This window comes from Aegilops tauschii, chromosome 1, assembly GCF_002575655.3.
Source record: "Aegilops tauschii subsp. strangulata cultivar AL8/78 chromosome 1, Aet v6.0, whole genome shotgun sequence".
Lineage (NCBI taxonomy): Eukaryota > Viridiplantae > Streptophyta > Magnoliopsida > Poales > Poaceae > Aegilops > Aegilops tauschii.
The window spans coordinates 352,934,687-352,958,430 of record NC_053035.3 but is presented as its reverse complement, the minus strand read 5'-3'; the positions used below and the strand labels follow the sequence as shown (position 1 = coordinate 352,958,430).

The following is a 23,744-nucleotide window of genomic DNA, read 5'->3' as shown; positions in this document are numbered from 1 at the left end:
TCAACATACAGTACCGTATTTCTTTAGAGAGAGAGACAGATCCATATAGTACTAGCTAGGGGGAAAAACACCCAAAAAAAGCTAGGGGAAAAAAGGCTAGGAAAAACCAAAGAACCAAAAGGTAAGGAACACTGACCGTTGCATATTGTTCTCGAAAGCATACGGTTAGTTTGGCATTTAATTACTTTAATGAACCAAACAGCATGGATGGTAAGTTGGCCTTTGAAGACAAACAAGAGCCACACCTGTCAGCAGATAATGACATGTCTCACATCCCCTTCGTGATTACAATAATAAACACACATGACACATCTCCTCTCTCGCTCTCCCTCCCAGGCAGCATCCAAAGAAGCGGCTAGCTTTGCTGCTGCTGCTCCAACCGAAAAGGCGAGGGGAGACGGAGGAGGGGCGGCCGTGGGGAGGAGCGTGAGGCCGCGAGCTCCAGCTCCAGCTCAACCCTGAAGAAGAAGGCCTCTCCCCTTCCCCCGAGCTCAAGCCCAGAGCAAAGCTGTAAGGATCTCTATCTACCAAGCCTCTCCCTCCCGTGCGGGTTGTTAGCTGGTAGATCTCAAGTTGCACAACATATAATGCTATCCTACCTACCTTTGTAAGTAGCTAGGTGCGGCATTTGGGTCTAGAGATGGGATTCCGGCCCAATCTGCCGCGCTCTTCTTGCTCTGATCTCTCATCTCTTTCGAGCGAGCTAGGGTTGTGATCCCGAAGGAGCGCAGGAGGGTCGGGGAAGCAGAAATCTGCTTGCCCGCGTGGTCTGATGGGGTCGTGTGCCGGGTACTTCGGAATGGATTTGGGGGCAGCTGCATCAGGAAGGAGTGTTTCTTGCCACCTCTTCATGGTTGTTTACCCCTCCTTTTGGTTGAGGGTTTAGGATTTCCCTTTACAAATGAGGCGAAATATTACCTTACCAAAAATAGAAGAGGAATAACCCTGTGGGTGGCCCAAAAGGGAGCAACACCCAGCTCCCTACTTTGTACTACTGCTTATCTTCTGAAGCAGCTTGATGGTCGCAGAAAAGGAAAAGGAAATAAGCAGATCCATGTTGATGTCTGTGGGTAGTACTCTACAACTTTGTACTAAATCAGCGACGAGTAATATGGAGCGGAAGGAGTATATTCTTGCGTGTATTTGACACACTCCTTAGAGAATGCCAAGACTTGGAAACTGTATTTTCGATTGCTATGTTGTGCAATGAGAGGGGTCAATTCAGAGCAACGTGTGGAGGTAGCTTCTAAATTTAGTATATTCTTGGTTTGGCTCCGCACCTTACGAGAATAGACGCAGCTATGGGTTTTGGTGCAATGCTATAATCCTGGGGAAATTAGCTTCAGCCTTCCTCTTCATCGTCTGATGTCCATCTTTAAATTTCTGCGTGGTTGACTGGTTGTACATAAACTGTCATCAACTTTTTTCCACACCTTCAGCTTGTCTACTGTTTTCTCTACAGAAAATCTTGTTGATTAATAACTTGCTTCACCTTTTACAGCACTTATGTCTGCCTATGGAGTCATCTACAACTGATGCCGGTGATAAGCATTTGGAGAGCTACCTGACATTGGGTTTGACAGTATCGCAGTCAAAGAAAGGGAATACCAAGTTTCCAAAGGTCCTGTCGCTTCTTGCCACATATCTGGGCAGATCAGTTCAGAAGAATGAAGAATTACTAGGTTCAAATGGAATAAAGGAGGCAGCCACCATCTTTCATGGCCAGAAGGTGCCAGATCTCAGTATACAGCTCTATGCAGAACGCATCTTCAAGTATGCTGAGTGCAGTCCATCCTGCTTTGTGTTGGCACTTGTCTACATGGAGAGATATCTACAGCAGCCAAATGTGTACATGACGCCCTTCAGCGTTCATCGCTTGCTGATTACAAGTGTGGTGGTTGCTGCCAAATTCACAGATGACGCGTAAGTACCCACTGCACGTGGAATTCAGCTGTATTTTGTGTATATCGCAAACATGTACAGGTTTCCCAGTAACTTTCTCAATGCATGTCGTGCAGGTTTTTCAACAATGCATTCTACGCTAGAGTGGGAGGAATCCGCACAATCGAGATGAATCGGCTTGAACTGGATTTGTTATTTAATCTGGACTTCAGGCTGAAAGTGAACCTAGAGACGTTTGGGAGCTACTGCTTGCAACTGGAGAAACATGCACCGGTGTCACCAGAGAGACTGCCGGTTCAGGTTCATCGTGTCAATGGATCTAAAGATTTGAGCTATAGCAACAGCAGCGCCGACGAGTTTTGCCAGAGCAAGCTTGTAAGCTACAGCAGCCAGGCTCTCCAAGGATGCAGCTGACCAATCTATTTATGGCCTAAAGTTTTGCAAAGCATGTGACCTGATTACTGATAATTCTTTTAGATCTGACATTTGTGCATTCAGATTGCATTAAGTTGTTCTGAGGGTGTTTGATTAGTAGGGATTCGATTCTGCTTTACTTGTGTAACACTGTAATTCTTGCAAACCACTTTGTTTAAAATGTTCACAATCTAGTTGGGAAACACCAGGTCTGAATATTATTCAGTCCTGTGATTCCAATGCCGCGGTTTTACCGGATCTGCTGCCAAGTAACCTGTCGGCAAGATGAATCTGGCTTTTCCAAGATCTGTGAATGGCCTGTGTTCGTTCTCTGTGCATCTTCTGATTCAGTTGAGTCGCATAACAGGATGTGTGATGATTTTCACCGGCATTGTTGCGACGAGGAATTTATAAAACGAATTACTTTCCTGAACACGAGACTATAACTACGAGGGACATCGCCGAAGCATGAAAACAGAACCAACACCTCGGATGCAAATTCAAGTCAGAATATTTGAGTGATGTAGCATATCATTCGAAACAGATGCTATGAAATGACTGGAACCACCAGCAGCTTCAACACCCCCACGCTACTCTAGTTTTGTTATCTGTAAGTAACATAAGCAATTAGTTTTATGAGGGGGAGAAACCATCCATACTGGTGTTTTTCTGTCAGCTTTAAATTTCTTTATGTGTTATCTGGGCAGTCCTCAAACGTTATCCCTTAATTAGACTACCAGAGTTGATATCTGGGCAGTCGCAAAGAAAGCCACAATTCTAGTCACGAGGGGATTGTAAAATTAACTACTCCCTCCGATCCATATTAATCGAGAGGGGATTGTACGTGCAAGGAAAGGAAAATTCATATTCCTATGCTTCTCCTCCACTTTTCCTATGGATCAAAGAACAACTTGTCACCAGAGTACAAAGATAAAACAATACAAATAATGTGATAGTAGTACACATGCATATTTATTACTATTCATTATTCAGGAGAAAGACAAAGCACAGTAGTAGATGGAGTTGGATCAAAATGCTTATAAAGCAAAAGCGTAGTTTGTCAAGATGGGCTCTTCATGACGGACAGATGAAACAGCAACATCAACATGCTTGACTCTGACAGGCCGTTTTTTCCCTTTGGGTGCATCTTCACGCTCCACGATCACGGTGGTGGCAGTCAGGGAATGGCTATCAGTAAAAGGATCCGCGGTAAAATACCCTTGGATCACGCAGAAGACAATGCAACCAGCAGAGATGCTGTCCTCCTCCTTACCAATACACTCAAAGCTCATAAACCTTCTGTCGGAGAACTTCTGCCAGGGAAATTCCAGCACGATGGGAGCACCAAGGATAAACTCTCCATCATCTTGAGCCAACTCATAAGCCTCGAGGCCTTCGTCCCAGCAGGCATATACGAAACCCTCCGCAAATATGCATCGCCCGTTCAGCAAACCGATTTCGCCGAGCCACCTGCTCATACTTGGTGGTTCCACAACAAACCACTTGCCACCATGCCTCAAGTCACACAGGAAGCACCTCTCCGTGTCAAAATCTGAGATCAGAAATGCGCCGTCGCCTACGTCTGCGAATCCAGAAACCTTAATCTCTTGCTCCAAATCCAAATCCCCCGATGTTCGGCGATGGACCCACTGTAAACTCTGCCTATCGAGAGTGTACACAGCCATCAACTTCTCACCTATGGCCACAATGTCTCCACCGGCTCGGAAGACGGCCGAAAAATAGATATCACGCCGTCTGCTCTCGACGAGGGAGCAGGACATGCTGCTCAGATCAATCTTGTACTGGCTATGGTCTGGAAAAGAAGGGATGACAAACAACTGGGATCCGTCATGTACAAAATGCCAGGTTGCAGGGAAATCTACACTGGCACCTCCATCTCTAATTTTGTCTAGGCACAACTGTGGTTCTAGCACACTTGCATCACATCTCAACTTTCCTCCAGTAGTAGAGATCCGGTATAAAACAGATTGCTGATCAACCTGGCATATGAAAGACACATCACATTTGGTCACCACTTTGCAGTCCACCAGACTGTCTGCAGTCCAAACCAGTTCGCCTTTTCGTTTCAAATAATTCCTGCAGGCGGAAATTGCAATCGTTAAAGCACACAAGTGAGGTGAATGCTCCCAGATCGAGTAGCAGAAGCCCAGTAACTAATTTAAGAGAAGCTGTTTCCAGTAACTAATTGTTACAGCATCACCCAAGACATGATCAGAAAGTTGTACTTGAACTAACTGAAGACGAGAAAATCGAACCTGCAGCATTTAAGAAGTTCTTGGGAATCTTCAACAGGGTGGCTGAACCCTCCGAACATTGCAGGCAGTGAGGTATCATCCACCTTGTATGCATCGTCAGCATATGCCCTGGTTCACCAATAAAAATATACAAATTAAGTCAAATACGTAAATGACAGCACAGCAACTTCTTGATAGTTTTCATCAAATGATGTCCACTTATAAAGTACTAATGCAATCAAGAGCAAGTAGAAACCCCACTTCCAACTTTTGTTCAAGCGGAAACCAACTTATTATTAGAACTTAAAATGCAGGCACACTTACTGCAAAGTGGCAAAAGTGTCATAGTGATTGTACTGATATGATTTTTCTCTGAGCATGTCCACCCTGCGGCATGTGGAGTGCAAGACCTCGATGCTGCGGACAGGCCGGCTGCCTTCACCGTCTGATCCGGCTGCGCTCCCGACGCGGAACGTGGTGATCATCGCATGCCGCGCGCCGCAGCTGCACGCCTCGTACATGTTGATCCACACCGCGCACAGCATTTGGCCGGCGAGCTGGACGACAAAGCCACGCCCTTCGTCGTAGTACGGCCACAGCATGTCGACCATCGCCGGCGGCTCGAGCGGCGCGTCCTCCTCCTCCTCCGGCGAGTACTTGTAGGCGAACAGCGTGGTGCCATTGATGAAGTAGATCGCACCTTCCTCCTGGACGTGCACTGCCCTGCCGGAGATGCATTCGTATTCGGAGGCCTTGTCGGTGGTACGGACGCGGGTCAAGGAGCCGGTGGCGCAGTTGAAGCAGAAGAAGGTGCCGTCGACGAGTGACAGCAGGATGAACTTGTCGTCGATGACAGCGTAGCCCCGGAGCCGAGGGCCAGCGAATAGGGATTGGTATGTACGCTCCAGCCGTTCCAGGGAGTGGTGGCTGGCAACCACGTCCCATCCGTCGCCTCCTCTGTCAAGCCTATGCACAAGGAGGCAACAAGGAGGCGCCAGCTGAACATGCCCGGACTGTCCTCGCTTCTCTCTGTCAATACGGCTGGTGCCCAGAGCTCGCCATGGGCCGAGACGGCGTGGTATGACCCTTTCAGGAACGGGAGGGGTTCCAGTTGGGACGTTGACTTGTTGACGAGATCGATGGCTACCGCCTTCGGCGGCATGTTCAGCTCGTCGGGACGCATCAGGTGGGGCGGAGGATAGTGCGTGCAGATGACGTCCAGTCGGCGGCCTCCGGGAGCTAGCGCGGCCGTGGCTTCGGCGTAGACCGTGTTTTCCTTGTCTTCCGGGTGCACGGTGAAGAAGGGCTCGAGCAGGTCGTTGCTGTGGCCGATGACCCGGCCCCACGAGGTCACGCGGAAGCGGTGCAGGCGGAGGTTGTGGAGGTGCTGGTCGGCGCACGTGCAGCCGACGAGGACCGACCACCGTGGGCGGTCATCGGCGCCGTCCGGGGTGTGCCGATAGTCCATGCCGGGGGCGTAGCGCTGGATGCTGTCCGAGCAGTTTAGGCGCCAGCGACAGAAGCATCGGAATAGGTAGCAATAGGGGACTGCCGCCGCCGTCTGTCCATGGCCAGCCGCCGCCATCGATCAGAGATTCAGAGACTAGATATTGCTAGGTTTTCCTCTTTTCTTTTCAGAATACCATCCTCTTTCGCCGATTATAGTAAGACGGGGTGTGTCTGGAGGGTGAAAACAATGAAGAATATGCAGCGGGGAGCGGACGGAAGCGGCTAGTCTCAGATCGATGGCGGTGGCTGGCCATGGAGGAGAGTTATTTCTTTTTTCTGTATCGATGGAGGAGAGTTCGACCCAACAGACCTTACTAGATCGTGTTTTGAGAGGAAACCTAATCGGCCTGGTTCCCGACCATCGAATCACGCGATCTCGAACTGTTAGATCAACCATTTGAAGCGCGTCCTTGTTTGCAACAACCCCCTTGTTGCAAAAGGATTGCAACACCATCTTTGCTGCGTAAGCATTGCAACATCACCCTTGTCGCGAAAGCATTGCAGCACAATGCTTATTGCGGAGAGCTTGAGTGCGAGGAAGAAGACGAAGGCGAGAGGAATGAGAGCGTATCGCCTCATCCCTTATACGGGGAGTAGGGAAAATGAATTGGCGGCAGGTTAATCTCGTCATGTGGCATTAAATCCCCTCCCACTTCCCCATAATTGTGTTAATCACGTGTGGGAACCAAGGGCACTGCTGTTAATCCCATCGGGTATCAAGGCGCACGTCAGTTACTGATGGGAGGTGGCCTGGTTGGCCCCCTAGCCCACTCCCGCACGTCATGTTGACCGTCAGGTCAAAGCAAACATGTGGCCAAGTGGGCCCATGGATAACACTGGTCTGGCTCGTTAGCACTAGGCACAATGACTTTTGATTGCACAATGCGGGAACTTATCCCGCCAAGTGGTTGGATGCGCGGGAAATCCTTCCTGCGCGCAGGTCAGCCATCTCCATCAACATTTCTAGGATCGAGGTGGTTCACGTCACCTCGGGGGCAACTGGACATTTGGAGGCCAGCTGCATGAAGACACTGTTCGGGGGACGCTTCGTTGAACCTGTTTCAAGCATGGTCAACGAAGACGACGTGCAACTCAGAGTGACAGAGGTGCATCCAATCTTGAAGGCCGGTTCATGTGCTATTGAGAGTGTCTCGGCTAAGGGATCTCCACCGTGTCGGTTCCCGCCTGATTTGCTGATTGCGGCTTGAACTACGTCGGTATTTCCCCAAAGAGGAAGGGATGATGCAACACAATGACAGTAGGTATTTCCCTCAGTGATGAGACCAAGGTTATCGAACCAGTAGGAGAATCACGCAACACAACATAAATGGTACCTGCACACAAAGAACAAATACTTGCAACCCGACGTGTTAAAGGGGTTGCCAATACCTTTCGGGTAACCGTGCCAGGAATTGTCGAGTTGATGGATAAAAATATGATAAATTGGATAAATAGATCTCGAATAAATGTAAAATAAAATAAAGTGCAGCAAGGTATTTTTGGATTTTTGGAAATATAGATCTGAAGATAAAAGCGAATAAAAATAAATCTCGAAGGCAAATATGATAAAGAAGAGACCCGGGGGTCGTAGATTTCACTAGTGGCTTTTCTCGAGAAAAATAGCATACGGTGGGTAAACAAATTATTGTTGGGCAATTGATAGAACTTCAAATAATCATGACAATATCCAGGCAATGATCATTATATAGGCATCACGTCCAAAATTAGTAGACCGACTCCTGCCTGCATCTACTACTATTACTCCACACATCGACCGCTATCCAGCATGAATCTAGTGTATTAAGTTCATGGAGAAACGGAGTAATGCAATAAGAACGATGACATGATGTAGACAAGATCTATTTATGTAGAAATATACCCCATCTTGTTATCCTTAATAGCAACGATACATACGTGTCGTTTCCCCTTCTGTCACTGGGATCAAGCACCGTAAGATCGAACCCATTACAAAGCACATCTTCCCATGGCAAGAAAAATCGATCTAGTCGGCCTAACTAAACCAAAGATTCGAAGAAGAAATACGAGGCTATAAGTAATCATGCATATAAGAGATCAAAGAAACTCAAATAACTTTCATGGATAAAAATATAGATCTGATCATAAACTCAAAGTTCATCGGATCCCAACAAACACACCGCAAAAAGAGTTACATCGAATAGATCTCCAAGAGACCATAGATTGAGAATCGAGAGAGAGAGAGAGAGAGAGAGAGAGAGAGAGAGAGAAAGAGAGAGAGAGAGGAAGTCATCTAGCTACCCGTAGGTCTACAATGAACTACTCACGCATCATCGAAGAAGCACCAATGAGGATGATGAACCCCTCCGTGATGGTGTCTAGATTGGATCTGGTGGTTGTGGAACTTGCGGCGGCTGGAATTAATTTTCGTCCACTCCCCTAGGGTTTCTGGAATATTGGGGTATTTATAGAGCAAAGAGGCGGTGCGCGAGGCCACCGAGGTGGGCACAACCCACCTGGGCATGCCTGGGCCCCCAGGCGCGCCCTGGTGGGTTGTGCTCCCCTCGGAGCCCCCTCTGGTACTTCTTTGGCCCAACAGGTGTCCTCTGGTTCAGAAAAAATCTCCAAAAAGTTTCGCTACGTTTGGACTCCGTTTGGTATTGATTTTCTGTGAAGTAAAAAATAAGCAAAGAACAGCAACTGGCACTGGGCACTATGTCAATAGGTTAGTTCCAAAAAAGATATAAAGTTGCTATAAAATGATTGTAAAACATCCAAGAATGATAATATGACAGCATGGAACAATAAAAAATTATAGATACATTGGAGACGTATCATTGGCCGAGCCGCGGACCCCTAGGCAAGTTCTGTCTTATGCCACTTTGGGGCGGTCCATGATGAAGTACATGAAGATTCCAAAAGACTTGAAGTATAATCCGAAGATACCAGAGCCGTGGAGGACTCTGCCTCCACTTACGTAACAGACTTAGTTCTGTAACCCTAGGATCCCCGGTACGCTATATAAGCTGGGGGCAGGGCTTGTCATAGAACACATTACAATCCCTTGATACGTTACCTATACGTTGTACACACTCCAACACAATATATACAAGCAGAACGTAGGGTATTATTGTAACGCCCACGATGCGACTATATCTCCCACGTGTCGAGGCACGACTTAGAGGCATAACCGCATAGTGATTTTGTCGCAAGAAGGGTCATCTTCACACAATCCCATGTAATGAACAAGAATGGGATAAAGAGTTAGCTTACAATCGCCACTTCACACAATACATAAATATAATTCATACATCATCCAAAATACAATCATATAGACCGTCTACGGTCAAAATCCAGATGAAAATAAGATAACCCCAAATGCTAGATCCCCGATCGTCCCAACTGGGCTCCACTACTGATCATCAGGAAAAGACACATAGTAACGACCACGTTCCTCGTCGAACTCCCACTTGAGATCGACGCCATCATCTGCACTGGCATCGTCGGCACCTGCAACTGTTTTGAAAGAATCTGTGAGTCACGGGGACTCAGCAATCTCACACCCGCGAGATCAAGACTATTTAAGCTTATAGGAAAGGGAGGTGTAATAAGGTGGAGCTGCAGCAGCAAAAGCATATATGGTGGCTAACTTGCGCAAATGAGAGCGAGAAGAGAAGCAACGGAACGGACGTCATTTAGTAATGACCAAGAAGTGATCCTGAACACCTACTTACGTCATGCATAACTCAGACCGTGTTCACTTCCCGGACTCCGCCGAGAAGAGACCATCACGGCTACACACGCAGTTGATGTATTTTAATTGGGTCAAGTGACAAGTTATCTACAACCGGACATTAACAAATTCCCATCTGCCTCATAACCGCGGGCACGGCTTTCGAAAGATATTACCCTGCAGGGGTGTCCCAACTTAGCCCATCATAAGCTCTCACGGTCAACGAAGGATAAACCTTCTCCCGGAAAGACCCGATCAGTCTCGGAATCCCGGTTTACAAGACATTTCGACAATGGTAAAACAAGACCAGCAAAGCCCCCGAATGTGCCGACAAATCCCGATAGGAGCTGCACATATCTCGTTCTCAGGGCACAACGGATGAGCCAGACGTCGGGTTGGCATAGACCCTGGTTGCCCAGGGGGCGCCGGACATCACTCGGTTTGGGCCAGCACTCGAAGGAGCACTGGTCCGGGGGTTTAAAATAAAGATGACCCTCGGGCTCGCGAAAACCCGGGGGAAAAGGCTTAGGTGGCAAATGGTAAAACCAAAGTTGGGCCTTGCTGGAGGAGTTTTATTCAAGGCGAACTGTCAAGGGGGTCCCATAAATCACCCGACCGCGTAAGGAACGCAAACTTAAGGAACATAATCCTGGTATATCAGTAACTAGGGCGGCAAGAGTGGAACAAAACACCAGGCATAAGGCCGAGCCTTCCACCCTTCACCAAAATATATAGATGCATTAATTAAATAAGAGATATTGTGATATCCCAACATATCCATGTTCCAACATGGAACCAACTTCAACTTCACCTGCAACTAGCAACGCTATAAGAGAGGCTGAGCAAAAGCGGTAACTTAGCCAATCAACGGTTTGCTAGGAAAGGATGGTTAGAGGCTGACATGGCAAAATGGGAGACATGATATAGCAAGTGATAGGTAGCGGAGCATGGCAATAGAGCGAACAACTAGCATAGCAAAGATAGAAGTGATTTCGAGGGGTGGTCATCTTGCCTGCAAGGTTCTCAGAGTTGTTGAACGCTTGATCCTCGTAAGCGTACTCAACAGGTTCCTCGTTCACGAACTCGTCTCCCGGCTCTACCTAAGACAAGAACAAAAACAAACGGAACCACAATCAACAACGAGAAATGCACAAGCAACATGATGCAAAACATGTATGATATGCAAGATATGATGTGCGATGCATATACGTGCTCCGGAAGGAAAAATGATGAACATGGCAGTAACTTGGCAAACCAAGCATGCCACTGAAAAGATGAGATGATTTCGGTCGAAATCGATATAAAGATCACCGGAATCGGATGCACGGTTTGCAAATGGCAAGCAAAACAAGAATGACACTAATCTACGATAAACAACAAGATAGCACTTAAAATGCAACAAGCAACAATGCTACAGTACCCCAACATAGCAAAAAAGCACATGGCAATAATCTACAGGAGATGCTTGACAAAACATGAACACTGAGCTACGGCTAGTTCACAACATAACAAGCTCAAACAAGCATGGCAAAAGTGCAAAAGATAACAGGATCACAGACTTGGTGAAAAACTGGACATGGCAGAAAACAGCATCAGGTAGCAATGTTCAGAGCACGAAATCAATATGCTACAGGAACTTAACATAGCAAAACAAGGCATGGCAGTGTTCTACTAAATGCACATGACAAAAGTACCTTACTGACCATAAGCCAAAAAGGACCAGAAGATATGATGGCAAGCATGTAAATATAGCAAGTTTCGTTATCAGGTTTCAGACTTGGCAGAAAACAGAGCATGGCAGAAATAATAATATGTAGTCCTCTTTGTGAGCTTAATGCACTCACTACAGAGCAATTCATGACAAACCAAGCACATATACAGCAATATGACATGTTTATGAAGCTATCCATGGCAAGAACAATTGCATAGCATATATGGATCAACTACAATAAGCTTGGCAAAAGTGAATATCATGTTAAGAACCTGCCAGAAATATTTTATAGCAAAAGTAGAGCAAGATTGAGTCATGCTATGGCACTCCATAATTGCAAACAATTGCAGGAATGGATCAATTACAACAGTAGATACAAAACAACCTTACTGAATATCACCAAAATATGCATGGATATCTCTATAGCCTCAAGTTTACATGGCAACAAAATAACAGCAGACAAGGACTAAGAGAAATCACTAAGTCCCTGAAATCAGAAACATTATGGAGCCTACTTTGAATGCTTTTGCTAGTCACCACAGAGATCCCAAAAATACATGGACTACACCACTGGAAAGATGGTATGGCATACATCAAAACACATGTAGAGCTCATGCCCAAAAGATGCACAGATTAAATGATACAAAAATGACAAATCTCCAAGTTCTACTAAGAACCAGAGAATAACAGCAACTAGCCCTCTTCCAACAGAGATTTGGGCATCAAGATGACCTCTAATGAACGTGGTGCAATTGAACAAAACGAAGAGCATCACGAGGCGAACAATTTGACATATTACACGCGCGAATCGAAGTTACATGCAAGGAGTTATGGCATCACGAACAGGGGCATATGCTGGAAAAATATCAAGACAGAAAAAATAAGGGCACGAGAAAGTCGAAATAGAGTTCTTTATTTTTATTTTATAGTATTACTTCTCATTAATTATACTGCATAGATTAGTCCTACTATCTTAATTAGGTTCTAATTTAGTAGTATTTTCATTTTTATTTAATAGTCTCTTATTATTTTATTATTAAATATTAAATAAAGGATAGAGCTATTCTTTTTTCTAGAGATTCTAGAGAAAGCGAGACAAAGTGAAACGAGAAAGTTTTCTAACGGGGCTACTGAGATCTGGATCGGGACTCGCTCGAGCTCGGGCTCGGGCTCGGGGCTCCGGCCGCCGGAGTCGGAGTGGAGGCGGCGGGCCGGCGACGGAGGAGGGCGCCGGAGGGCGCGGGGGAGAGGCGGCGAGGGGCGGCGGCGGCGGCGGGGAGCAAGGTGGCGGCGGCGCGGGCGCGGTGGAGGCGGCAGGCGCGGGGCGCGGGCGGCGGTGAACGGGCCGGCGGGCCCGCGGCGGGCTCGCGGGCCGGCGCGGTGGAGAAGGCGGCGGCGACACGTGGCGGCGGCGGGCGGAGTGGACGCTTCCGGCCGGAGGCGGACACGTCCGGCGGCGCGAGGGGAAACGAACTAGGGTTGGACTGCAGATGTATTTCGGGATGCCCATATATATAGGTAGAGGGAGCTAGGAGGCTCCAAATGAGGTGCGGTTTTTGCCCACACGATCGTGATCGAACGACCTAGAGCATGGAAGAGAGTTTGGTGGGTTTTGGGCTGGTTTTGAGGGGGGTTTTGCTGGACACTTAAATGGACTTGACGGATGCCCGGTTAACCGTTGGAGTACCAAACGACCTCCAAATGGAACGAAACTTGACCGGTAGTCTCCGGGTGGTATATTAAGGCCACTTGACAAGTCTCGGTCCATTCCGAGAAAGTTTGACACCCGCACACGAAAGAAAACAAGAGGGGTGCACCGGAGGAGATAGGAGCGCCGGATTGCAAAACGGACAACGGGGAAAAAGCTCGGATGCATGAGACGAACACGTATGCAAATGCAATGCACATGATGACATGATATGAAATGCATGACATGACAAAATGCAAAACGAAAGACAAAACCCGACCACGGAGGGAATATCATAACACATAGCCGAAAATGGCAAGAGTCGGAGTTACAAATATGGCAAGATTACATACGGGGTGTTACAATTATCTCCCCCGTTAGAGCCCAAACCTGGGTAAACCTTGCCTCCTGTTACCATCTTGCCAAGTCGCCTAGCTAGGATACCATACCGAGACATCTGCCGGATCTATCTCCGACATTATCAGCCCCACGACCCCCTCCATTTGCACACCCTCCACAACCTCCTTCCCTACCTCTCATTGGAGCAAGTATGATGGGGGCATTCAAATTTTGCTTGAGCATGTTCACCAATTTTGCATTCCTCATGCCAATGTCCCATTATTCCACACACATGACAAAAAGTTGAGTGCTTTTTTAACTTCACCCGATACTTCTCTGTACCATCACCCCTTGTAAAACTAACAAAACGTGTCAACTTTTACTAACACCTGACCAACAAAGCCATTTGGTAAGGTAATTTGCACCTCTTGTACCTCACCTATCCTACTTGCCAAGTTCTCAAGGGAAGACTTACTTCTCAGCACTCGATCACGCGATCTGTGTATCTGACACCAAGTCTCAAGCTTGTCAAGTTAACTTTTTCAGGACTTGAGATGCCATCGTACTCTAATAAAATAATAACATATCCGCGAAGTTCCCATGGACCCTAATGCATTTATTTGTTCCAGTTCCCTATACAATTAAACTGAATTGCAAATACGTTGGAATTAATTCTCCTCCACACTACTGCTTGAGCTGGGTTCCATGTTGCCCGCATATTAGCTAACAGAGCGCTATGACTGAAACTTCCTGTCAAGAGACAACCAAACGCGAGACACTTCAGCTTGATTTCATCCACTTCCAATTCCTCTTCCCAAACCAGATCATCAATCTCTTCATCCTACAGGTTTAGCCGCTCTAGCAACCTGGTGGCCTCATTCATCCCCTGATCTCGAGAACCAATCCCTTCATGTGATTCCACCATTGTCAAAACCCGCAGAAGCCTGACAACAACCTCTAGACCCTAGACACTCCCGTCGTCCAACCAAGGTCGGGTAGACAAAGCGAGTTGTCCCCAAGATCGGCCCAAGAAGGAGGGAGGACTTGTGAACGGCGGAGAGCCGGAAGAATGAATTCATGGCGGCGTCGCCACTTGAAGACTGGAAAACCCTAGTTGCGAGACCCTAGGGGGGGGGGGGGTTCTCTTCACGCTGGCACGTAGGGTCTTTCTATCAAATACAACCATGAAAACTATCCGCAATAAAAAACACAACTATGAAAACAGAATGTATCCCTATTCTGATAGGTATGTAGGGTTTTTCTACCGGACACAACTATGAAAACTATTCGGAAGAAAAAGAAGACAACTATGAAAGCTGGATGTATTCCTATTGCTAGCTAATAAATTCACTCTTTATCCAAAAAGAAAGCAAATGGGGTCTTTCTAATCTAATTTGAACTTGGATTCAAAAGAAAGCGGCTAGAACTCAAAAAAGAATTCACTTCCTTTGATGCTTCCACTTTGGTTTACTGGTTGTAGTATACATAAAGCTCTGATCAACTTCTCCAGCACGGCATCAACCGGAGTCGAGGGCCGCAGCCTCGCCGGCAGGGATGCAGGGGGCAGGAAGGCTCCTTGTCGGCGCCGGAGGGTGACGGCGGCCGAATGGTGAGGGACAGCCCGACAGTCGCCGCCCTCTCAGCGCTTCTTGCCCGCTCCGCTTCTCTGTCCGCCGCTGCGGCGCTCCACGCCCGCCTCCTCCGCTCCTCACGCCTCTTCAGCCACCCCTTCCTCGCCAACTGCCTCGCCGCCGCTTACTCCCGCCTCGGCGCCACCCCTGCCGCCATCGCCCTGCTGACCCACGCGCCCGGCGGCGCAGCCAACCGCTTCTCCCGCAACATCCTCCTCGCCGCGCTGCTCAAGTCCCGTGACCTCCCGGCGGCGCGGAGGCTGTTCGACGGAATGCCCCACAGGGACACCGTCGCCTACAACTCCATCATCTCCGGCTACTCTCGAAGCGGGCGCGCCGACGAGGCGCTCCGGCTTGCGCGCAGGATGAGGGAGCTAGGCGTCAGGCCTAGCGCCTTCACCTTCTCCATTGTCTCGTCGGCGGTCTGCTCTGCCCCCCACGGGATGCAGGTTCATGCAGCTGCTGTCCGTCACGGCTCTGCCCAACACAATGCCGTCGTCGGCAACACGCTTGTCGACATGTATCGGCGTGTCGGCCTCTTGGAATATGCCATGCGCGTCTTTTGGAATATGAACGAATTGGACATGGTTTCGATGAATTCTGTCATGTCAGTGTACAAGGATGATGGCCAGAGCAGTGCGGTGTTTGAGTGTTTCCGATTGACTAGAAGCCATGGGTTTTCGGTTGACGAATGCAGTGTGTCGACGGTGCTTACCGCGTGCACAGATATTGAGGATTTGGCTAAGGGTGACCAGCTCTTGGCCCTTTGCGTCAAAACAGGACTCCTGTCAAATTCTATCATCTGTAGTGCTGTGATCGGCCTATTGTCCATGTCTGACAGACTACCTGATGCTGTCAGGCTTTTCGAGGGATTAACCAAATGGGACTCAGAAACATGTAACGCAATGATATCGTGCTATGCCAGGAGTGGTTTGATGGAGCATGCTCTGGGCCTCTTTGTGATTGCTCTGCGAAATGCCGTTCTTCCAACTGAGTTCACTTTTGCAAGCGTGCTGAGATGGAGTTCGTGTTTTGGTCTGATGGAGCAGGGCACCCAAATCCATGCACTGGTATATAAATGTGGGTTTGAGGATGATATGATTGTTGCCACTGCTCTCATTGACATGTATTGTAAGTTAGGTTCCTTGAAGCATGCCAGGAAACTCTTCGATAGTGTTTGTGTCAAGGATTTGGTGTTATGGAATACAATGATCATCGGTCTATCGCAGAATGGGGGAGGTAGGGAAGCTCTTGGAGTGTTTTGGTGGATGCTGGACTGTGGCGTCAAGCCAGATAGAATTACTCTTTTCGGAGCTTTATCTGCTTGTAGCTTGGGAGGTCTGGTTAATGAAGCAATGGATATAATTTCCCTGTTTAAAGCCAAGTACCATGTCGTCCCTGGCCTGGAGCACTATGCATGTGTGGCTGACATGTTAAGCCGTGCAGGGTTGTTTAGAGAGGCAGAAGATCTAGTCCAGAACAAGTTGCAGAAGTGCAATACTGCTGCCCTCCTCAATATTCTCGAGGCTTGCATGATTCAAGGAGATTTCGCCATGGCAGAGTCAATCGCAGAGAATATGTTGAAACTGAAGCCTCAGTCGTCACTGCCGTACACTGTTCTGGCTCGAACGTATGGTGCAAGATGTAAGTGGGAAAGCATGGCCAGGATGTGGAGGTCAATGGAAGCTTTAGGTGCAAAGAAGGTTGGGGAATGTAGCTGGCTCTGCATCAAGAATGAAATCCATGTGTTTACATCTGAACAAATACTGCATCAAGGAAGCGAAGCTACGTATGCAGTTTTAGACCTATTGTTCTGGGACATGATGGATGAGATCTCCATGATGGATCGCATTCATGCTCCTGGTTGTGTTGATATAATTCATACACAAGATCCCAAGAAGAGAAAGGGATTTGATTGCCTTCAGCAGTTCTTGGATTGCACTCTGTGAGCTGTGCAACTAACGTAATTATTCAGCTAGGACCGTCTCACAATGGTCATGCGGTTACCTTGACTTGACAGTAAGGCAGCTTAAGCTACATATTGTTAAGCAGGCAAGCACTATGAGCACCAAGAAAAGACCATTATCCCGAGAGGGTGCAGAAATCTGATGATCCAGTATGTTGGCAAAGAACAGTGATCAGGTTTTACTTCGTGTTTATGTATGTTGATGCGTATAGTATCTTGTCTTACAGATTGATTAATTTACTTGACGCCATGTTGTCTTACTGACTGATTAATTTACTTGAAATCTTTTTGCTACAGATCTTGTACGCAGGTTGGTGGTGGTCTCTTGTTAGAACCGTATAGGATTTTGCCATCGGGCGGTTACTTAGTGTGATCTGATAGACTGATGTATAATAGCACTTGCATGCCCTCGTCGATGCCACCACGGGCCAGAAGCGCATGTGGACGGCGTCCAGTTACGAGCAGGGCAGGCAACTGCTGCCAAGCACCTATGGGGTCATCTAAGCATTTGGAGAGCTACCTGGCATGTGGTTTGACAGTATCACAATCAAAGAAAGGACATACCAAGTTTCCACAGGTGCTGTCGCTTCTTGCAACGTATCTTGGCAGGTCCATTCAGAAAAATAAAAAAGTACTAGGTTCTAATGTCAGGTATACAGCTCTATGCAGAACGCATTTTCAAGTACGCCGAGTGCGGGCCATCTTGCTTTGTGTTGGCACTTGTCTACATGGAGAGATAGCTAGCAAGCAAATGTGCACATGATGCTCTTTAGTGTTCATCGCTTGCTAATTACAGGTGTGGTGTTGCTGCCAAATTCACTGATGATGCGTAAGTACCCACTGCCACAGCAACTGCAATTGTATTATCTTTATATCACAAACATGCACAGGTTTCCCAGTAATACATGTGTTGCAGGTTTTTCAACAGTGCATTCTAACATGCATAGGGTGGGAGGAATCAGTGCATGCGAGATGAATCGGCCTGAGTTGGATTTGCTGTTTAATCTGGACTTCAGGCTGAAAGTGAACCTGGAGTCATTTGGGAGCTGCTGCTTGCAGCTGGAGAAACATGCAGCGCGTTCACCAGAGACTGCCGGTTCAGGTTCATTGTGTCAATGGATGAAAAGATTTGAGCTATAGCGGTAGCGCCCATGAGTTTTGCTAGAGCAAGCTATGTAGGGCCTACAATTTTTGCTGATTACTGATTATTCTTTTAAATCTGAATGTTCGTGCGTTCAGATTACATAAATTATTTTACTTCTACAACAGTTAATTCTTGTAAACCAGTCCGTTCATCTGTTTAAATTTGCACCACCGAGTTGGGAAACAGTATTCGGTCCTGGTTTAACTGATATGTGCAAGTATCCTGTCGGCAGATGAATCCGGCTTTCGAAGACCTATTGATGGCTTGTGTTCTTTACATGTGCATCATCTGATTCTATCGAGCCACATAACAGGATCTGTGATGATTTTCACTGGCAAATATCCTGTCGGCAGGTGAACCAAGAACTAACAAATTGGCTACTGGATTGCTGCAACCAGTAGTAGCATGGAAACACAATTTACTTACAATTTACTTAGCAAGGAATCAGAACCAACAGGCAACAGACAAGCAAATTCAAGTCAGAATAATTGAGGCATGTAACATATATATATATCATTCCAAACAAATGATATGAATAACTGGAACCTAGTTTTCTTATCAGTAAGTAGCATAATAGGCAAGCAGCTTCTAGGGGGGAAAGAGCATCCAGACTGATGCCAAAGGCTAATCCAACCAACCAACCCGTCAGGGTATAATTATACACAGCCCTAAAAGTAGACATTTATCATCGCCAAGAGAACCCTAACACAAGTTACAAGTTCTCTTATCAACACAAGTTCCCAGCCCCAGCCATGGTTGGTCTTCTCCGAGGAAGCAAAAGTACCACCACATTCCTTCAGCATCCCGGTTCCGCACCGCTGTCTCAACATTCCGAACCGATCTTCTTCACCTTAGAGGACGGACATTCTCCTCTTGCCGTTGAACACCCTCTGCGCATTGCCGAATCTCCCTGCCATTATCTGCTCGCGCAGAGCTGGATCAAAGATGCCAGTACCAGACGTCATGGAAGTCGTTCTTGCTGGAGCAGGTGAACCAAGAGCTACTCTCTTCTGGATACTGAAGCATAGCTTGCTGGCATTTCCAGAGCCTGACTGCATCCTCAACCTCTGCTGCGGAGACGAGATATTGTTCCTTGACTTCCGCATGGACAGCGTTGGAGGGCTTGAGAACCTGCTGCTGCTGCCAAACTCCATTCTAAACTTTCCTCTGACATCTGGAGTTGCATCGACTGCTGCTTGTGGTGTTTCTGGAATTGAGTTAAAAGCCTGTGGTCTTGCTGTTCTTGACATTTGGACATGGGACAGTCGTGACATTGCCTTCTTCTCGGGAAATATGGACATCCGCTCTCTCTCGCTTGGTAGGATCGCGATCGAGGATCGCCTCTTGGGCTGGAGAGGGATCTGCCGCATCATGGGAACCAAAGATACCCGCCGTGCTTTGCCAGCAGTCTTGTCCACAACGGTTTTGTTCGCCGTAGGGATGTTCTCTTTGTTCTGAACTGAAGATCCCTTACCAGCAAACCTCAGTCTGGAAGGGCCTGAAGGTTGTGGCATGTTGTTGCTTGGTGGTCTCTGCCTCATAGGAGCAAGTGGTGGTCTCTGCCTCACAGGAGCTGCAAATGATGGCTTCACGGATTTACCCGTATCCCTTGCAGCCTTCTTCTCATTAGCTAATTCATTCTCCAGCTCTCTAGCCTGTACAAATAGAACTGTCATAAACACAGACCAGCATAGGAAAATACATGCTGATGAGTTCTGCAGGCTTGCTCAAACAAGCAGAACTGAATCTCTTACTTACCCGCTGCTGATGAGTTCTGCAGGCTTGCTCAGTCTCCCTTATCTGTTGCACAACATTCATATATGTTAAAAACTTAGTTCCATATATGAATTGGTTTATAGTCTGTCAGTTGGCAATTATGGTTGGCACCACATACCTTATCTTGAAGAGTTCTGAAGACATTCTCACGAGAAGCATACTTGAGTTGCATCAGTTGCAAGCTTTCGTTCAACTTCGCATTTTCCTTTTCCTCATGGCAGAGCTTTTCGGCCTGGAACAATTTCCACTTAATACAATAGCTGAATCATGTTATAATTATTCAATAAGGTCAGAAATAAAGTACCATCTGCTTGATCTTGAAGTTTTCAGCTGGATCCACTTGTTTACGAGCAGGGCCATGTTCAATAGCTCGAACTCTACTAGCAAAATTTAGCGAGCATAAAGTTTCTCCTGAATCTGTAGAGCTTGGACTTATCTGCACAAACATGAGTGTCTTGCAATCTCCACCTGCAACAGTTAATGCAAGGTGAACACTCTTTATCTCTTCATTTTTGTCTTTGGACATTCCAGTGCATATAAGCAAGTTCAATAAAACGAGACATAATCATAACCATTTAGCTAGAAATCAGTGCACTTGCATAACTCTTTTAGAAAGTCACTTACCTAACGAGCTTTGGAGCAGATGAGTTAGCTTGGAGTTCCTACATTTGACAGCAAAGAGTAGTGGTAAGACTCAGCTGAGGTATGCTTCTTTTAGTAACTGAGCAAGGCAGATGTTGAAGCATGTGGATAATAAATAAGACTGACCGATATGGGATGTGGGCATTCTTGGAGGCAAGGGCAGCAATAACATCACCCAGTGCAGAGAGTGACTTGTTGATGAACTTTGCCTCCTTCAGCCTCTCTCCTTCTACTTCAGTTTTAGCCAAGCGCTCACTTCCAGCAAGGTCAACCAACCACATGTGGCTTCTGCTCCTTTCCCCAGTCACCAAATGCTCACTCGTAACGGTGACCCTAACCAAGCTGCAAGTACAACAGAAGTCCAGATATCATTATCCCGTTGCTGAAATAATGTCATTAATATGTCAAGTATACTAATTTGAATCTAGGAGTAGTTGTTAACAGTCAATCATGAGTTGAATTAATTAGAACGAGTGTCATACAACTGTAGAAGCGATACCTATGGGAGCGACTGCTCAGTTCATTGACACTGGTTGATCCAACAGATCTATTTCTAGCGCCAGCTTTCAGTTTCTCCCACACACCATCTATTGTAGAAATTGGAGCTTCAACCAAGCCAGGCACCTCTTGTGCCCCATCAGCACTTTGCTTTATGTCCAACCTTCAGATGCAACATGATATTAAGCTCCATTCCTTACTACAGAGTCAGGATAAATGATAAGAAAGGAGATGTACCTTTTTGATGTTTGTTCAGAGTTGTCATCAAGAAGGTCCCTGATTTTTTCATTATAGACTTCCAAGATACTCACACCAAATGAGTATGAGATAGATGAGCTTCTCTCCTCCGAGATCCTGAACAGTTCTTCAAGAGCCCTGTAATTAACACCCCTATTCTCTGGAACACCTTCCATAGTGAAGGTTTTCCCTGTTCCGGTTTGCCCATATGCAAAGATGCATACATTGAAACCATCCATCACTGACCTCACCACTGGCAGGCTCTCAGCAAATACAGCCTCTGAAGGAAACAATTAGAATAAAACCCATTAGATTCAACATCCTTCAACTATACAATCATGTAGTCCCTCTGTGCATAAAATAGATTCGGAGAAGCAATGCATATGCAATTAGTTCAATCAAATTATTACTACAACATATTGCCTGGGATATGCGATTAACCTCCATTTCATACCACAAAACTATGAATCTGAAACAAAGGTTAGGGTATATGTCAAGCAGAGTAAGGACAGTTAATACCTTGATCATCAGCCGGTCCAAAAACATGGTCAAATTTAAAGGTCTTCCTCTCTTTTTCCGTGGGAATAAACTGAAGGTCCATCTCCTGGGACGGATCAACCTCAACCACTGATGAGCAGCCACGGGAGATCTCATCGGAACTTAGAGGGCGGCATCGGCAGAATACCCTGATGTTTCCCCTCAGCTCGATGAGCTCATTGTACAAACGACGCCGCTCTGCACACTCCACCGTGTACTTGTTCTTCAAGCCATCAAACCTTGGTGCACACTCCTCGGCACACTTAGCCACCTGCTGCTCGTACTTCTCCATCAGGCTGTTGTGCTTCTCCATCAGGCTATTGTACCTCGCCCCTACAGGTACAATAAACAAGATCAAATGTCAATGATCTGCAAGCAATTAAGCAAATAAGTTTTACCATCCATCCGTAAGCAAGGTGCGTATTATGCTTGGCTGTGTACCTAGGAATTGGAGGGCAGCAGGGCAGTCAGGAGTTGCGATCCCCTTCAGGCGCGGAGATGGGATAATGCAGTCATCTGCTTGATCCCCGAATTCCTGCAGGAAGATATCTAGAAATCATTGGCATAGAACACAATGGGCAGATATAATGGAGAAAACTCTCAGGAGTTAAAAAATGTTAGGAGCTAAGAAATTCACGAGATCTGAGCGCAAGAACCCAAAATTTCCCACCTCCAAGAAGCTGCGGAGAGCCTCGCCTTCTCCTCCTGCAACAGCGGCCTCCGCCTCCACCACCCCCTCCTCAAGGGCGGGCTGTTCCTCCACCGCCTCCTCGCTGGCCAGCACCGCGTCCTCGCCTGACACTGGGGACAAATCCCGCACCGTGAAACGGATACCAACAAACCCTAGCGCTCAATTGCTTGCAAACAGGACCAAGGACCGTACCTTCGGGGTGCTGCGGCACCGGCGCGGCGGACGCGGGCGGCGGCGGCGGCGGCGCAGGGCTCGAATCCGCGTGGCGGTGCGGGCTCCGGTGGTCCACGGGCTCCACGGCGCGGAGCTCTTCCTCGCCTGCCAAAAAGAAAACCCTCGCCGTGAGACAACCAAGAGAAACTCAACACCTCGGTATCTCCCCACGACGGAACCCCAGACCCGCGCGTCGCGTACCTTGTCGTGGCTGCCGTGACGGAGACGCCGCCGCCGGCGAGGGGCAGGAGGCGTCCGGATCCGCTCCCATCGCCGCGATCTGGGGCCGGAGCGGAGCGGGAGGGGCGGGGATCTTCGGGTCGGTGAATCGGGGCGTTCGGGGGCGGAGGGCGGAGGGCGGAGACGAGATTGGGGGAGGAGACGAGAGACGGAGAGAGAGGAATGTGAGATTTGGGCAGCGGCGGATTCGATTTTTGAACCTGTGAGGGTTTGGGATTGGGGCTGCGGACTGCTGAGAGACGACCGTTGGGGACGGGAGGCGATTTTATTGCGGTTTCCTTGCCCGTTTCGGCGAGCCTTCGATGCTTCGATCGACGGCCTGGATTCCGTCTCTGCCGTGCCTTCGCCCGTGCTCTGTGTTCACACGCCTACACGGTGCGCGTTATTCAGGATCCCCCCCCGCCCCCCCCAGGGAAACAGCTGGACTGTATCTTTTATTTTATTTTTTGAAAAATAAACGATACAAGGTTCAGTATATATATAAGCAAAAAAGAACAAAAGCTATTGGTAAACGCTTGTATCTGGCGCGCCGGCCGAACGTTGCGCCGGACGCCTCGCTCGCTAACACACGTGTGCCTTCATGCACTTCTTCGTCTTATCCCCGTAATGCAGCGCAACCACTCGCTGTCACTCGTTTCTCTCT

At 47.6% G+C, this 23,744-nt stretch overlaps 3 protein-coding genes across 4 annotated transcripts; 2 read left to right on the top strand and 1 right to left on the bottom strand.

The window, feature by feature from the left end:
- Nucleotides 1-288: 288 nt before the first annotated feature.
- On the top strand, nt 289-2,567 carry LOC109778329 (cyclin-P3-1). The gene is given in 5 exon segments (XM_020336879.3): nt 289-405; nt 408-475; nt 477-510; nt 1,502-1,923; nt 2,019-2,567. Coding segments are annotated over 5 exon segments (924 nt in total). The 5' UTR covers nt 289-303; the 3' UTR covers nt 2,317-2,567.
- Nucleotides 2,568-14,995: 12,428 nt separating this feature from the next.
- Nucleotides 14,996-18,517, top strand: LOC109778330 (pentatricopeptide repeat-containing protein At1g43980, mitochondrial). 2 transcript variants are annotated; one of them, XM_073498036.1, is made up of 3 exons: nt 14,996-17,317; nt 17,421-17,952; nt 18,040-18,517. In XM_073498036.1, the coding sequence occupies exon 1, from the start codon at nt 15,133-15,135 to the stop codon at nt 17,104-17,106; it is 1,974 nt and encodes a 657-aa protein (XP_073354137.1). In that variant the 5' UTR covers nt 14,996-15,132; the 3' UTR covers nt 17,107-17,317; nt 17,421-17,952; nt 18,040-18,517. The 2 variants fall into 2 exon arrangements, with proteins under 2 accessions (XP_073354137.1, XP_045083409.1); XM_045227474.2 differs by lacking the exon at nt 18,040-18,517 and having other exon boundaries at nt 15,023-17,299; nt 17,421-17,697.
- A 223-nt stretch (nt 18,518-18,740) lies between these two features.
- LOC109778332 (kinesin-like protein KIN-14J) lies at nt 18,741-23,331 on the bottom strand. The gene is made up of 13 exons (XM_020336882.3): nt 23,063-23,331; nt 22,841-22,966; nt 22,628-22,758; nt 22,399-22,492; nt 21,940-22,290; nt 21,421-21,700; nt 21,185-21,346; nt 20,812-21,027; nt 20,668-20,705; nt 20,348-20,511; nt 20,162-20,275; nt 20,026-20,067; nt 18,741-19,922 (listed from the first exon to the last, which is right to left on the bottom strand). Exons 1-13 carry the CDS (start codon nt 23,130-23,132, stop codon nt 19,119-19,121), a joined length of 2,592 nt encoding a protein of 863 aa, XP_020192471.1. The 5' UTR covers nt 23,133-23,331; the 3' UTR covers nt 18,741-19,118.
- Between the last annotated feature and the right edge of the window lie 413 nt (nt 23,332-23,744).